General features: G+C 40.3%; 1 protein-coding gene across 1 annotated transcript in view; it reads right to left on the bottom strand.

The window, feature by feature from the left end:
• LOC126154493 (dipeptidase 1-like) overlaps nt 1–17098 on the bottom strand; it is a 1598597-nt gene that overhangs the window by 1119397 nt on the left and 462102 nt on the right. Inside the window, exon 3 of the mRNA XM_049916146.1 lies at nt 14239–14301. Coding sequence (XP_049772103.1) covers nt 14239–14301 — 63 coding nt within the window. The remainder of the gene's footprint in view (nt 1–14238; nt 14302–17098) is intronic.

Genomic DNA, 17098 nt, shown 5'->3' on the forward strand with positions numbered 1-17098 from the left:
AGGTGGTTGTTCTGGGTACTGATTTCTCAGGATCTATGCACCCAAATTGCGTGTAAATGTAATCGCATATCAGTTCTAGTATAATATATTTGTCCAATGAATTCCCGTTTATCATCTGCATTTCTTCTTGGTGTAGCAATTTTAATGGCCAGTAGTGTATTCTTTCATGCTGCAATTCTTTTTTCCGCCAGTGGAATTTGACCCGACTCCGTGCGTTGTTAGTTAGAAGAGAAACTTTGTGTACCGCCCTATTGGCCTCCCTGACACCTGCGCATAGTGTACGCTGCTTAAGTGAGCAGTGACGTCGGAAACTGGCGGCGCCGCCCGAACATGAGAGGCAATAAGCTGGCGGCGCGTAAATCCAGGGGTGCCCGGCGCGGCGCCGGCAGCAGCCGGGAAGTGTGTCCGCGGATTTCCCACGGGCCCGCGGTGCGCTGCGCTGCGCGGCGGTCCGCAGTTTATGGCGGGGGCGGCGCCGCCCCCGGGGGCCGGCAGTGAGCGGCGGGGGCGGCCTGCCCTCGCCTCGCCCTCCCGCCTCCACTACCTTACGACCGCCGCCGCCGCGTCAGCTGGGCCGCCGCCAAAGTCTGCGCACGGCGAGGTGTGGCAACCGTCGCAGGTCTCCATTTAAAAGAACGGGAGTTGCTGCTGCGCCTTCTTTGGCAGCCTACTGCGTACGCTGAGGTGTGTGGCGCGAAAGGCTTTTAAATCGGGAGAAATCAGTAATGTATAATTCCTCTAGACGCTGTAAATAACTCTAAGTAGTGCAACTGTCAAGTAACTACGAAGAATCATTTAGTGCGAGTGGAGGTGGCATGACAACACAAAACTAGTTGTAAGAGAAATACAGGCTAGATCGACACTGATAGGTTCGAGTTCCGCTCGTGTTGTTGTGATCGGTCTGATGCAGCCCTTCACCTCTGTCTATCCTGTGGCAACCTCTTCATCTCTGCATTAACCTCTGCAGTTTAGATCCACTTAAACTTGCAATAGTAGGCAAGCAATGAACTTCCTTTACAATTACATTCTCAGACAACAAGAAAAAAAGACACACACACACACACACACACACACACACACACACACACTACGAAGAAATTATTTGAATGGGATGGAAATCTGTAGATGTCATGCATGTGTACAGACAAACAAATGAGTACAGATTCCGAAAAATTGGGTGATTTATTCAAGAAAAAGACTTCCACAAATTAAACAACTAAATAACGCGTTGATCCACCTCTGGTCCTAATCCAAGCAGTTATTCGGCTTGACATGGATTGATAGAATTGTTGCATGTCCTCCTGACGGATATCGTGCAAAACTCTGTCGAAATGGCGCGTTAGATCGTCAAAATACCCCTGGCCACAACGCTTCAGACTTTCTCAGTTGGGGAGGCATTCAGCGACCTCGCTGGCCCACCTAGTGTTTGGTAAGTATGAAGACAATCAATAGAATCCTTCGACGTATTCGGACGGGCATTATCTTGCTGAAATGTAAGCCCAGCATACCCATGATGGAATCTGAATGGAGCTGAACTGTCTCCAGTGATGAGCACAGCATCGAACTGAGATCCAATGACGAACGAAGGCGTGCCTGGATATTCTGTGGACAGCAGTGGGATACCGCCCTGACCGCCGCCTGCCATATGGCCCGGTAACCACGAGAGACGGTCTAGGCTGTCCTTTCCTTTCACAGCAGGATGCCTTTGGTTTTATCCTAGGCATCCTGACAGCACAACGGTGTGTCAACATGATTCTGTTCCCGGTTTTGTAGTCCTTCGTGGCAAGCAATCCAGGGCTTGCTTTTCAGCAAGAAAATGCCCGCCTGTGCACGGTGAGAGCTATTACTGCTTCCCTTCTAACTTGCCGAACGCTACCTTCGCAAGCAAGATCGCCGGATCTCTGCCAAACTGACAACGTTTGTAGCATTATGGGCAGAACCCTCCAACTGTCTCAGGGTATTCACGATCCAACGCACCAGTTGTACTGAATTAAGCATGATATCCCTCAGGAGGACACCCAACAATACTACTCGATGCCAAATCGAATGACTGCCTGCATAAGGGCCAGACTTGGTCCAACACGTTACTGACTTGCTCAGTTTGTGACGCTCTTTCTCTTGAATAAGTCATCCAATTTTTATGAAACCGATATTGCTTGTTTATCTGTGCATGTACCTCATATTTACCGATTTCCCATTCGGATAATTTCTTCGCGGTGCGTCGGGTTTCTCTTTTTTCCGAGTCCAAGTATTACAGTTCCCCCCCCCCCCCCCCATCTCCCTCCCAAGTCCCACACACACTTCCCTCCGTTACCAAATTAACCTTGTATTATGCTCAAAGATTAATAGCATAAGAATATAAGGCTAAACGGTACAAAAGTGAGTACCGGCACACAGTACTACGTTGTTTGGACAATGTTACTGGCGAACATTGTGTACAGCAAAAGGGTTAAGACGCAGATGCGAGTGGACAGTCATTGCACTGTGGGTAAAGGTATATATATATATATATATATATATATATATATATATATATATATATATATATATATATATATGTGTGTGTGTGTGTGTGTGTGTGTTTGTAACACTCCCTTCGCATACTCCAAAAATCACCTCCACAGTGATCGATTTCATCCCGTGAAGAGTAACATACTGAGTTCTGTGTTTCTATGTCGTTGAAATCTAGGCACAAATCTGGAACTAGTCCGGTACTTATTTTGCTCGTATTTTTTTCATTGAGCGACAGTAAGGAAATGTGTCGTATTCCTTCCGTAAGTCAAGGAAAACGAAATCAAACTGAGTGTCTTTGTGTACGGTGCACTGCATTTCGTGGTCGAATAGAGTGAGCTGTGTTTACTAAGAACTGTGTTTACAGCTTTCTTGTTGGTTTTTATAGAGGAGATTTTTCTTTCTCCAGAAACGTTATAACGCATGAGCATAGAACTGGTTCCATGTTCCTACAAATGTTTGACGTTGGCGGTATAGCCCTATAATTACGTGCAATAGCTCGTTGACCCTTCATGAGAACGTCAAGACCTGTGTCTTTTTCCAGTCGCGTGGTACCCTTCGTTGATCCAGCGACCTGCTGTAAACTTCTGTTAGAGAAACTGTATAAAGTAGCGCCTAGGATGCATTTTTCTTCTAGCCGACGGCGTAACGTTATCTGTGAAAGAACGCAAGAGATGCGAATAAAGTTGAGGAGCCACTGTAATTCTTCAGTGCACGAGAGCCAACCACAGCTCACTCAGAAAGTTCAGTGCTGGTAAGAAGAAGCGCGCATCTCGCTGGATAGTATGTGAAATCAGCTGAGTAGGCTCGAGTCCACGACAACTTAGAGCCGAACTAACACCTCTAGTGGGAATGAAACGTTGCCGCATCATCTTGCTGAATATGCAGCTCGCTCGCAGGGTTTTGTTCAACAGAGAGAGAAGACGACAGATGCGTACGGGACATCACCTAAACATTCCTCACTCCTCAGCAAGTGCATCATCTGTCGGAATAGTGACCTGTTGGCTAGCGAGTTGCCAAGCCTCAAGTGGTTCGCATCGCGATCGTATCGTGCTGCCAGCGCGTGTCAACGTGCACGCCAGCTGCCCACTCCAGCAGCCTTTTCCCGCCCAAAGACGTAGCGCCTGCACCCGTGATAATGCCTGAGGCTTGTGACGTTTGGGGTGGTGGCCTATGGTTCCCATTGTGAGTTGGTGCTACTGGATGGCGTTGATGCTCACCAGTTGTTGTTGTCCAGTACCGGACTGGCGAATGATTTGAATCACTATAACTCATATATCACCTGTTAGAGTGACCTTAGTCATCAATACATGACTTCACACTGTAGGTAGCTATTATTTCAATGGTTTTCCCCAAATAGACGCTATATGTTTCTTCAGTCTATCACAATTAGACTATATTACTTTGGTAAATAAAATAGATCAAATGCGGGGATTGCCCAGTAAGTAATGCACCACTTTTTTTTTCTTCAACAATTCTTCACCGAAAATAATGAGAATCACACACACGAAAGAATGGTGTCTACACACCCTATTTTTCCACGTAATCTCCATCTCTTTGTCCTGATGGAGGAGCCAGTGGTTCAGTGTGTGAATCACCTCCTCATCGTTCTCAAAATGCCTTCCAATTCCCGAGTCATAAAGAGTCTGTCCTCACGAGTCACATCAGCTGGCTGCAACATGTCAGGTGTGACAGCCGTGAATGGTCTCCCCGACCGCTGCAAATCGTGGAGCTCTCTTAACGTTCTTATCTTTGTTCACTTTCGTGTCCGCTACTCCTAGCGCCCTCAGTCATTTCACATCTGTGTCGCGAGGCTACCTTTGTGCCCCTAGTACTTTTCCCAACAACGTCCTTTCCTTTTCAGTTCCTTTTCTGATCAGACTTAATACAAAATTTGGGCTGAGTACAGAGAAAACTTAACTAGTCATTTATCTACACAAACGTTTACATTATTTTTCAATTAACAACATGTGAGGTCATGTCGAAGTTTTCCGAAGATGTGGTCACCTTATATGAGTTTACAAAACTCGCTATTAGATAACACACACACCTTCTCCCCCTTAGGTTAACTGACGACTGCGATGACAGATGGTGCCTCAGACAAGATACTCAGAATAAAACAAATTGGTCAAATTATGCGAAATGGAGGACTGTATAACTGAATAAACGAATAAACTCTAAGAGAGAGAGAGAGAGAGAGAGAGAGAGAGAGAGAGAGAGAGAGGAAGAGAGAGAGGGAGAGAGAGAGGGAGAGAGAGAGACAGAAAGATAGAAAAAGAGATACAAGAGGATTTCTTTTTTAAGCAGGTGCTTTTGACTGCCTTAACAGATATGACACAATAATGGTCCAGCACATTCAGCACTGTACTTTAGAACAACAAATAATGAATACATTTCCAGTTTTTTACCGGGACAGACAAAGGTGTATCTCAGTTCTGATTCTGTATAACTTGAAGAAATAAACAACGTTCATTTGTACGCAATAGAATTCTTCAACTCATCAAACACGTCCGATTTACCACCCCCTCAATTTCTTTACAAGAAAAATGCTATTATTTTCTTAATTAGATATCTTAACGCTAATCAGTGATTAATTAATGGTGCGAGATTAGTGATAAGTCGCTTATGTTAACATATCATCACAGCTAAATTCATTGTCTCCGATAAAACCTCGCAACATCTTTCGATCCAGCCACCCCTTCCCAAATGATTAAAAAAACAATTCCCAACAAAAAAAGCTATCACTATGCCGATTAACAAAGCACAGTGTAAGACGCTTGAAAACGCAGGACTGTATTTACCAGAACGTGTCTATTCGCATGAATAGTTATATGTTGCAGTTTACGAGTTTACACACACAGTGCTATTCATGTTTTTTTTTTTCTGAAGACTCACACAGGCAAAATGTAAACGACGATTACATTATAACTACTAACATTGTTTTCGAAGAAATTTTGCAAGGTAAAGAACTTCTAACAAGGAACTTTAATCTAACAGAGACAATTCCTGCCTTTCATATGTTTTACAATTAACCGTATTGTATATAAGATACCACTTTTTTATAATGAGAGGAATATTTGTTACTAGTACACAGAATATAATACCTTTTATTTTTCCCTTAATATATTACCAATCGGTGACTGATCACAATACAGTGCGGATTATTCGCGATGGTAAACTAGTTTCTCAATAGTTTCGAAGAAATCACTTTTCATTAGGCAATACAGCGTTCGTCATTTACAGACTTATATGTCCAGTTAACACGTTCGAATGTGGATCGTAGAAAATGCGCCTCTTTGTCTATGTACATAACTATTTGCTCTTCTCGGAGTGGTGGAACTCACTTTAAAAGCTGTAGTTTGTGGCCTACGTGCTCCTGCTGTAACCCCTATCCAAGACTGGCAAACGATACACGTCGTAGGGAGGCAGGCTGGGTGCTGCTCCTGCAAAGTTTGACGGCTGGATGGATGGGCATTTCGGAACACATGGCGCCCCATGCCCGAACAGCAGTGTGACAAATTGCGGTCCGCTAGAACAGCGTGTGATACACGGAGCTCATAAGTAACTGTCCGACAGCTCAGCACCCGAGGAGAGTGGAGGACATGCAGCATTCATCAGGCGTTTGGCAGCGTCCGAGGACGTGACAGCCAGCTGACAAATTTCCCACGAGTTGTCAAAAACAGCACACAGGCCTGCGTGAACTGCACGTGTGCAAGCATATGCGAATCAACAGTTCCGAACTACGAAATACGTCCAGTAAATTAATTTACTATACGGGTAAAAAGTTTACATGTTTTTGTGGTACTAATTTGACTACTTCCTAAAAGGGAAAGACACCGATAGTATCCGATGACAAATTAAGTGACACAATGGAGCTTGTACCAACGTGAAAATGTTTAGTGCTTCATTGTGAGAAGTGGTATGAAATGAGAAGCCGGATGCAATTTAGTAGCAAGGAAGAAAATTATAAGACTCAAAACTGTTGGAAATTTTCTGAAAAAGTGCAGTGCATTTGTAAGGAAAATCGCATACAAGAGACTAGCTTTCTCATTTGTAGACGTTGATCCAGCGGTCGAAGTTCCTACCAAGCGGCATGACGGCAGACGAGAACGAATCCAAGCATCTTTCGAAAATGTTTGACGTTGATCTCTAAAAACAATACTGGTAAAATTCATAGAAGCGGTATTCGAGCAAAATTTCTGCTGCGTCTATCTTATATGTGGCGTAGGGATTAAGAGAATAAAATAACACAGATAAAGGCACATACCTGGACATTTACACAGTCATTTCTTCTGCTTCCACTTGCAAGTGGAAAAGGATAGAAAATCGCTGGTAACGACAGAAAGTACCGCATTAGGCTATGCACTGAACAGTAGCTTGTGCAGCATATTCCTTATGTAGATGAAGAACAGCAGAGAGCTGCATAAATACTGTTTGAGTAATGCAAACACTTTTTCTCAGCCAATTTCTCTTGAAAAACTGAGTAACCTGTTGTGGGACATCGTGGATTATTCCCACCTCAGCTCCTGCAGTTTCATTAAGTTCCCATAGGTGGGAGGGGCGGCCAATACGTAGCCTTCAAACTGCGTCTAAAGCGAAGATGCGTTCCAAGCACAGAGCTGTCATTGAGTTTCTTTTGATGGAGTACCAGACCGTGCCAGATATTCACTGGCGCTTGCAGAACGTCTAGGGAGACCTGGTAGTGAACAAAAGCACGATGAGTTGTTGGGTGTGGCGTCTGTCATCATCGGAACAAAGTAGCGCGAACCTGAACGACCTCCCGCGTGCCAGCCATCCGAACACACTTGTGGCACCTGAAATATTCGGACTCGCGGGCGGTCTCTTTCAATGCGATCCACGGATCGCAATCAAAACACCTCGATGTTCAGCAGGACTTTCTGTTGTTAGTAGTGACACACTAGTCCACCAGTTGGGGTACACGAAAGTAATGTGCCCTCCGGGTTCCTCGCCACGTGATAGATGCCCATGAAGAGCTACTAGGGGCAATCTGTGCAGAACTGTTCGTGCTTTACGATGATGTTGTTGTTGTTGTGGTCTTCAGTCCTGAGACTGGTTTGATGCAGCTCTCCATGCTACTCTATCCTGTGCAAGCTTCTTCATCTCCCAGTATCTACTGCAACCTACATCCTTCTGAATCTGCTTAGTGTATTCATCTCTTGGTCTCCCTCTACGATTTTTACCCTCCACACTGCCCTCCAAGGCTAAATTTGTGATCCCTTGATGCCTCAAAACATGTCCTACCTACCGATCCCTTCTTCTAGTCAAGTTGTGCCACAAACTTCTCTTCTCCCCAATCCTATTCAATACCTCCTCATTAGTTACGTGATCTACCCACCTTATCTTCAGCATTCTTCTGTAGCACCACATTTCGAAAGCTTCTGTTCTCTTCTTGTCCAAACTAGTTATCGTCCATGTTTCACTTCCATACATGGCTACACTCCATACAAATACTTTCAGATGTTAACAAATTCCTCTTCTTGAGAAACGCTTTCCTTGCCATTGCGAGTCTACATTTTATATCCTCTCTACTTCGACCATCATCGGTTATTTTACTCCCTAAATAGCAAAACTCCTTTACTACTTTAAGTGTCTCATTTCCTAATCTAATTCTCTCAGCATCACCCGACTTAATTTGACTACATTCCATTATCCTCGTTTTGCTTTCGTTGATGTTCATCTTATATCCTCCTTTCAAGACACTGTCCATTCCGTTCAACTGCTCTTCCAAGTCCTTTGCTGTCTCTGACAGAATTACAATGTCATCGGCGAATCTCAAAGTTTTTACTTCTTCTCCATGAATTTTAATACCTACTCCGAATTTTTCTTTTTTTTCCTTCACTGCTTGCTCAATATACAGATTGAATAACATCGGGGAGAGGCTACAACCCTGTCTTACTCCTTTCCCAACCACTGCTTCCCTTTCATGCCCCTCGACTCTTATAACTGCCATCTGGTTTCTGTACAAACTGTAAATAGCCTTTCGCTCCCTGTATTTTACCCCTGCCACCTTCAGAATTTGAAAGAGAGTATTCCAGTTAACATTGTCAAAAGCTTTCTCTAAGTCTACAAATGCTAGAAACGTAGGTTTGCCTTTTCTTAATCTTTCTTCTAAGATAAGTCGTAAGGTCAGTATTGCCTCACGTGTTCCAACATTTCTACGGAATCCAAACTGATCTTCCCCGAGGTCGGCTTCTACCAGTTTTGCCATTCGTCTGTAAATAATTCGCGTTAGTATTTTGCAGCTGTGACTTATTAAACTGATAGTTCGGTAATTTTCACATATGTCAACACCTGCTTTCTTTGGGATTGGAATTATTATATTCTTCTTGAAGTCTGAGGGTATTTTGCCTGTCTCATACATCGTGCTCACCAGATGGTAGAGTTTTGTCATGACTGGCTCTCCCGAGGCCATCAGTAGTTCAAATGGAATGTTGTCTACTCCCGGGGCCTTGTTTCGACTCAGGTCTTTCAGTGCTCTGTCAAACTCTTCACGCAGTATCTTATCTCCCATTTCGTCTTCATCTACATCCTCTTCCATTTCCATTATATTGTCCTCAAGTACATCGCCCTCGTATAAACCCTCTATATACTCCTTCCACCTTTCTGCCTTCCCTTCTTTGCTTAGAACTGGGTTGCCATCTGAGCTCTTGATATTCATGCAAGTGGTTCTCTTCTCTCCAAAGGTCTCTTTAATTTTCCTGTATGCAGTATCTATCTTACCCCTAGTGAGACAAGCCTCTACATCCTTACATTTGTCCTCTAGCCATCCCTGCTTAGCCATTTTGCACTTCCTGTCGATATCATTTTTGAGACGTCTGTATTCCTTTTTGCCTGCTTCATTTACTGCATTTTTGTATTTTCTCCTTTCATCAATTAAATTCAATATTTCTTCTGTTACCCAAGGATTTCTATTAGCCCTCGTCTTTTTACCTACTTGATCCTCTGCTGCCTTCACTACTTCATCCCTCAGAGCTACCCATTCTTCTTCTACTGTATTTCTTTCCCCCATTGCTGTCAATTGTTCCCTTATGCTCTCCCTGAAACTCTCTACAACCTCTGGTTCTTTCAGTTTATCCGGGTCCCATCTCCTTAAATTCCCACCTTTCTGCAGTTTCTTCAGTTTCAATCTGCAGTTCATAACCAATAGATTGTGGTCAGAATCCACATCTGCCCCAGGAAATGTCTTACAATTTAAAACCTGGTTCCTAAATCTCTGTCTTACCATTATATAATCTATCTGATACCTACTAGTATCTCCAGGATTCTTCCAGGTATACAACCTTCTTTTATGATTCTTGAACCAAGTGTTGGCTATGATTAAGTTATGCTCTGTGCAAAATTCTACAAGGCGGCTTCCTCTTTCATTCCTTGCCCCCAATCCATATTCACCTACTATGTTTCCTTCTCTCCCTTTTCCTACTGACGAATTCCAGTCACCCATGACTATTAAATTTTCGTCTCCTTTCACTACCTGAATAATTTCTTTTATCTCGTCATACATTTCATCTATTTCTTCATCATCTGCAGAGGTAGTTGGCATATAAACTTGTACTACTGTAGTAGGCATGGGCTTTGTGTCTATCTTGGCCACAATAATGCGTTCACTATGCTGTTTGTAGTAGCTAACCTGCACTCCTATTTTTTTATTCATTATTAAACCTACTCCTGCATTACCCCTATTTGATTTTGTATTTAATCACCTGACCAAAAGTCTTGTTCCTCCTGCCACCGAACTTCACTAATTCCCACTATATCTAACTTTAACCTATCCATTTCCCTTTTTAAATTTTCTAACCTTCCTGCCCGATTAAGGGTCGTGGCAATTTTTTTTTTTTTTTTGGTTAACATCGTCACAGGTGATTAAAAATGGGTTCATCATTTCGAACCGGATAAAAACGGAAATTCATGGTATGTCGCCTAACCACCTCTCTATTTGATGTCTTCCCTTGTGATGCAAAGATCAGCATTGAAGTGTATTGTGCTACCCTCAGGAAATTGAAGAAACGATTTCAGCTTCTTCGTCGCCAAAAAAATGCAAATGGGGAGGGTATTGATGCAGAAAGACGTTGACTGCGACATCGAGCAGTAGAGTGGTTTGTAACAGAAGGCCGTCGCATTGAACGGAGGTTATGTTGAAAGGTCGGGTTTTGTAGCCAAAAGAGTGGTGAATAATATGTTCTACAGGAATCTTGAATAGAACCACCCTGCTTTGAGGAAAAAAAACGTATTGCCTTACTTACTGAACGCCCATCGTACATAGACAAACAATGCCGTTGGACTTAAATTACGTATTGTACCTGACTCATTGAACTCTGTTGCAACTATTCATCGCCGTTGTTACTGTTGAGTGGTTATTTACTTCACCATTTACTACAATCCACCAAAGAAAGCCGTCTTCTCACAAAATATTCGTTCACCATGAACATAATTACATTTCGGATCCTGTGGACTTATCTTCATTTGAATCAAATTTCTGTTGACATATTAAAATATTAAATTATCTCTGCAGTCGATGTAATTGATGGTACATAAAAGCAACGTGTATATCCATGTTGGACCCTAAGCCCTCACTACCGTACCATACAGTGTACTGTCGCACGCAATCTTTAGTAAAAGGAGAGATAGATCATACACTGTGCCATAGACACTGTACAATGGGTATCACTCACAACACCAATGCAGTCCTTATATATTTTACACACTGCACACAAGAAACTTTATGTTCAAAAGGATATAAACACCATTATAGTAACAGACAATAACAATAGAGATTGAAGTGTTATGTATGTATTATCTACAAGGCTCCAGATAACCAGAAAAAAGGAGTTATGACATCAGTTCCAAGAAATATTCCGGCACCATTAACTTTGTAAAACCCAAAAAGAAACTGTCTTAGAAGGTGCTTGGTGTTCTACGTAAGATACAGTGATAGAAATTACTAAGACAACATACACATGCTTTCGAGCAAAACATACTCTTAAATCATGAGTAACTACAAGAGAAATTTAAAATTTGACCTAGTGAATGATACCGTTATGAGTATATTTTAAAATAGCTTCCCCTAGGAAACAATGAAATATAATTGTATGAAACCATGTAAAAAGCCATGGCTTACTAAAGGGATAAAAATATCTTGTAAACAGAAAAGGGGAATGTATCTTATAGCTAGGAGGAGTAATGATCCCAAAACAGTGATACATTATAAAAACTACTGCACTGTATTAAGAAAAGTTATTAAAAGGTCCATGAGTATGTGCATTACGTCTAAGATTAGCACATCTGATAATAAAATTAAAACAATTTGGTATATTGTTAAAAGGTAAACAGGGAAACTGAGAGCACAGAAGACTGTATTCTATCAAACACAAAGAGAAATTTGTTAACAAGAAGTCAGAAGTATAAAACATTTTTAATAACCTTTTCTTAAGTGTTGTAGAGAAAATAGGATCCAGCTATTCATTAGAAAATGCAAGACAGTATATGGAAGCGGCGGTACCTATGCAGTTTCATAAAATTCACTCCACCTCTCCTACTGAAATTATGAAAATAATAAATTCACTCAAAAGTAAAAGCTGTCATGGAATTGATGGCCATTCCAACAGAGTACTAAAAGCTGGTTCCCAACAAATAAGTAGGATTCTAAGCCACATATATAGTAGGTCACTGAAACAGGGAACTTTCCAGATAGACTGAAATACACTATTGTTAAACCATTGCATCAAAAACGGGATAGATCTGATGCTAACAACTACTGCACCATCCCATTTCTGACTGCTTTATCCAAAATTCTTGAAAAATTATGTATTTAAGAGTAGCATCACATATTTGTAAAAATGAAGTACTAACAAAATGTCAATTTGGTTTTCTGACAGGATTTTCAACAAAAGTGCTATATATGCTTTTACTGATATTATTTTAAATGTATTGAATAACCGAGCATCACCCATTGTGATGTTTTGTGATCTCTCAAAGGCTTTTGATTGTGTGAATCATGAAATTTTTCTAGATAAGATTAAGTATTGCGGTATGAGGAAGACAGTGCACAAATGGTTTAGTTCATACTTAACTGGAAGAATGGAGAAGGTTGAAATTAACGGTACAGATAGTCTGCAAAACCCAGCAGAGTCCTCTGACTGGGGAGGCATCAAGAATGTCGTCAGCCTTGGATCCCTCATTGTTCTTAACATGTATTAACGACTTGCCTCTCTATATTCATGAAGACGCAAAGCTAGTTCTTTTTGCTGATGATACAAGTATAGTAATCACACCCAACAAGCAAGAATCAGCTGAGGAAATTGCAAATCATGTCTTTCAGAAAATTATTAAGTGATTCACTGCAAATGGATTCTCACTAAATTTTGAAAGAACACACTTTATACAATTCTGTACAGTATATGGCATAACACCATTTATAAATACAGACTACAAACAGAAGTCTGTTGCTAAGGCAGAATACTAAAACTTTCTGGGTGTATGCATTGATGAGAAATTGAAGTGGAAGAAACACATCGATGATCTGCTGAAACAGCTAGGTTCAGCTACATATGCTATTAGCGTTATTGCAAATTTTGGTAGTAAACATATCAGTAAATTAGCCTACTATACCTATTTTCAAACACTACTTTCATATGACATCATATTTTGGGGCAATTCGTCATTAAAAGTGAAAGTATTCATTGCACAAAAGCGTGAAATCACAATAATATCTGGAGGCCACCGATGATCACCTTGCAGATATTTATTTAAGGAACTCGGGATATTCACAGTACCTTCGCAATACATATATTCACTTATGAAATTTGTCATTAATAATCCATCCAAATGCAAAAATAATAGCGAACTGCATAGTTACAACACTAGAAGAAAGGATGATATTCACTATTCTGGATTAAATCTAACTTTGTCAGAGAAAGGGGTGAATTATTCTGCCACAAAAATCTTTGGTCATTGGCCAAATAGTATTAAAAGTCTGAAAGATGGTCAACCAACATTTAAAAGCAAATTAAAAGAATTTCTAAATGACAACTCCTGCTACTCAATAGATGAATTCTTAGATATGAGGTAGTATCAGTAAAACAAATTACTAATTAATTATTTTGTGTAAAGAAACCTTAGTTTAAAGTGACACGTTCTGCATCATCACGAACTATCTTATTCATGATCTATGGAACAAGGATTAATGTATGTATATATGAAAGGATATTCTAGTGACAGGATTAATTACATAGAAGATAGTTTAGTCATTCATAACACTGTCGTTAAATTTAAAATAATACAAATACTGTAGGCAATTCTGAAAATTCATTGTAAACATTTACGCAGCCAAACCAAATTATTAATGAAGAAACAGATTTCAGTTTTTCCTTTAATTAACAGACTCGTCCCGAAGGAATGTTTAATCTGAGGCAACTGAGTTCAGTCCAGTGCTTCTTTAATTCCTATTTCGTTTCCAGACCGAGGTGGTGCACCTGCGTCCAATCTTCGGTAAAAATGTGGTACGTGATCCAGTCGCTCTCTTTAAAACAAGTTCCTAACACATTTGTTTCCCCTGATTTTTGGGTTAGCGTTCAAAAAACGGGTCACCCATCTTGCAGAATTCTTTCTCGTAGTTATGGCTTTGCGTAAAATGCACTGTAGCTTTTTACTATATTAGTGAAGTTTTAGCTACTTCATAGGGCTTTAATAGTTGAATACATAATAACATACCGTGCACTTTCTCGAGGTTTCCGTCTGTGGCTGCAGTTCTGGGATGTCCTTCACGTATATTGTCTGTAAGAGAAACATAGAAATGTTAATATTTTTCAGTCCTTTTCTTCCGCTATAAAAATCAAAGAGCAGACTCGTTATCAATTTTGTACCTATTATGAGCGAAAAAATTTCATAAAAATAAAAGAATTTTATATCTGCAAAGGACTCCAAATTACCCAGTTTAACGAAACATACGCAATACTACGTTATAATGCCATGTGGAAAATATTATTCTGCAGATCAAGACGACATTGGACTCATGGTATTCCACATTTATACAAACACCAATCTTTTCAGCTAGGTGGCGTATACACTGCATACGGCTATTGAATTCATTGATATTGACTGTTGAAAGGTCTCTGTTGGATTCCTTTCATGTTAATTTCTTAAATCTGTTGTCATTTACGGCATAAATTCCTCTTCTACATTTACTGTGGCGCTTCTGACTATCTGGGAGGAGACTGAGTAGTGGAACGTGTTACTTTTACACATAAACAAGAACGATCAGTCACACTACTACACTTTAAAACACAGTTTATATGTAGTTCATGTCATACAGTCTCATACAGAACCTACATCCGCTTTCTTTTATATACTGTATATGATAAGATACTGTCATCCCCCTTCCCTTCTGTGTGAGAGGATGAATGAGCAAATGTATTTCTAGTTGCATGCCTGTCTGCTAGAGAACAGTAGGACCAACGTCGGAACAAGTAGCTACGCTTTCTAAAAGCAGAGAGGTTTCTATTCTTAGTATGGTCCTGTCCATCCCTTGTCATGTTGGTATAGGAAGCTGCCCCTCTGGCCACTTCCGTTTGTATTTGTGAGCCACCCTCAGGAAGGGACCAGGTCAGTCTGTCCGTGGCGAGCGTCTGAAGTGGTAAGATCTCCGGCTAAGCGCGTGTCTGCTAAGTCTGTAGGACAATGGATTTCTTAAGTTCAGCCTAACTGAAAATTTAATCACCTTTATTTCAGGTTTAGCTCTAAAATATCTAATGTTATCTTAAATTGCAACGCAGTGTAATTCGAGTGTGAAGTTCAGAATATCTTCCAGTACTTACTTTGTCACTACTTTGTGAGTAAAGTGGAACCACGTGTTGATCAGTAACTCTAACTAGCATCATCAATCTTCAGTGCGAATGTGCGTGAGATTATAACGTCTCGTCTTGACAATATTTTTCATTATAGCAACTTTTCTTTATGTTCAACCAACATGGGGTGTACTTTGTGAGACCAGTACCACATGCTTATACAATTGTTTGACCCATCACGTTAATAGTAAGATGATAGTAACCAGTTCGAGGTTTTTCTTTTGTAAATTGCTTTTCGATCTAATTCATCTTTAATTATCAAAATTATTGTGGAGCTACACTCTTTGTGTAAACCAAGTTGACCACGTGAAGCATGTGATGTAATCATCAAAGTAGCCCTCAGCTATTCTTTTCGGGAAGATTTCACAGAGAGTTAGTATGAATTTAGTATACCAGTGTGTGGTAATTACATGACAGACAGGATTGCGCTACGAACGTAACTTCTTTGGGTGAAAATTGAATCGGTTGGTTGTGGTTAATTTCCTCTTGCATATGTTTCAACGTTCATCGTGTGTTATTTTATGAATGCAGTGTTGTATGCAGTCTCCCAATCTTGGCTCTATATTTGATGTGTTCCGTAAGATTACAATCTCACATTTTTACAATCCTAAATAAGGCACCAGTTTAGTTATGAATCAAGTTTAATATGCTGAAGTTTCAATGATCAATGTTAAAATAAATTTCCAAATATATATATATATCACCGGTTATCGTATGACTATTAAAAGATTATAATTAATGTTAGTCTGGTTGGGAATTTGGTAAGCTAGACTGGATACCTGGTGAAACAGTTGCGCAGTAATGCAAGATTAACTTCCCCAGACAGCTCACAGCTTTTAACCCGCTTTTATGGTCTTGAACATCAGCAACATCAGCACCGCTTACACCTCAAATTAAAGCAACAACATTACACTGTGCACTAGAGACGACTGAAACGAGCGGTTTTCGGTTACATCGGTTTTTTTCATCTCCATTTTAAACTGCCAATAAAACGGCTCAATAATGCTGGTTTCCAAATCAATCTATTTTTTGTTTTTTATTGTAACTATTACCAACAATAACATTGAAATAGATTGAAAGATTGTAAGACTCCATCAAATTTTTGCATTGCACGTTTCATGATACATACAATCAAATATCAAATAAAATAAGTAAATAAAAGGAAACAGTCTGTCCAACGTTCGTTGCTTTTCTCGAATAGCAATGAAGGGTTGAGTACTACAAAAATTCATCAGTCTTCTCCTACTGATTCTAATTTTTTAAATTTCTGTTAAAAATCACATTGTGATCTAGAATGAAACCACTATTTAGCATTACGAATATTACGTGCCAAAGAGTGAAAACTAAGTTTGGAAAACTCTGGTTTTCATGTTAAGTTGTCGATTTCCAAAAGCTACCAGCAGATAAAGGCATACTATGTAGACACAGGCAGCAGATCGGCTACCTTCCATTTTTATTACAAACTCTGAATGAAATGATAAGTTTTAAGTTATTACTGTTGCATGAATTCCTTTCTCTTGTATTATTTCAGGGGAATAGAAGACCAAAAGAATAAGGTTTTGTGTAAGATCTGTAGTATTTTTTTCTTTAACTATTACGAAGGTAAAACCTGTTTTCAGTCGATTATATATCTTCACTTATGTATGGGAAGTTGAATACTATTAATTTTTTACTGCCAAACCAAAGACGCACTTTAATAGAAATTCAAATGAACAATTTAAAAGTAG

The sequence above is a fragment of the Schistocerca cancellata genome, unplaced genomic scaffold (genome assembly GCF_023864275.1).
Source record: "Schistocerca cancellata isolate TAMUIC-IGC-003103 unplaced genomic scaffold, iqSchCanc2.1 HiC_scaffold_1092, whole genome shotgun sequence".
Taxonomy (NCBI): Eukaryota; Metazoa; Arthropoda; class Insecta; order Orthoptera; family Acrididae; genus Schistocerca; species Schistocerca cancellata.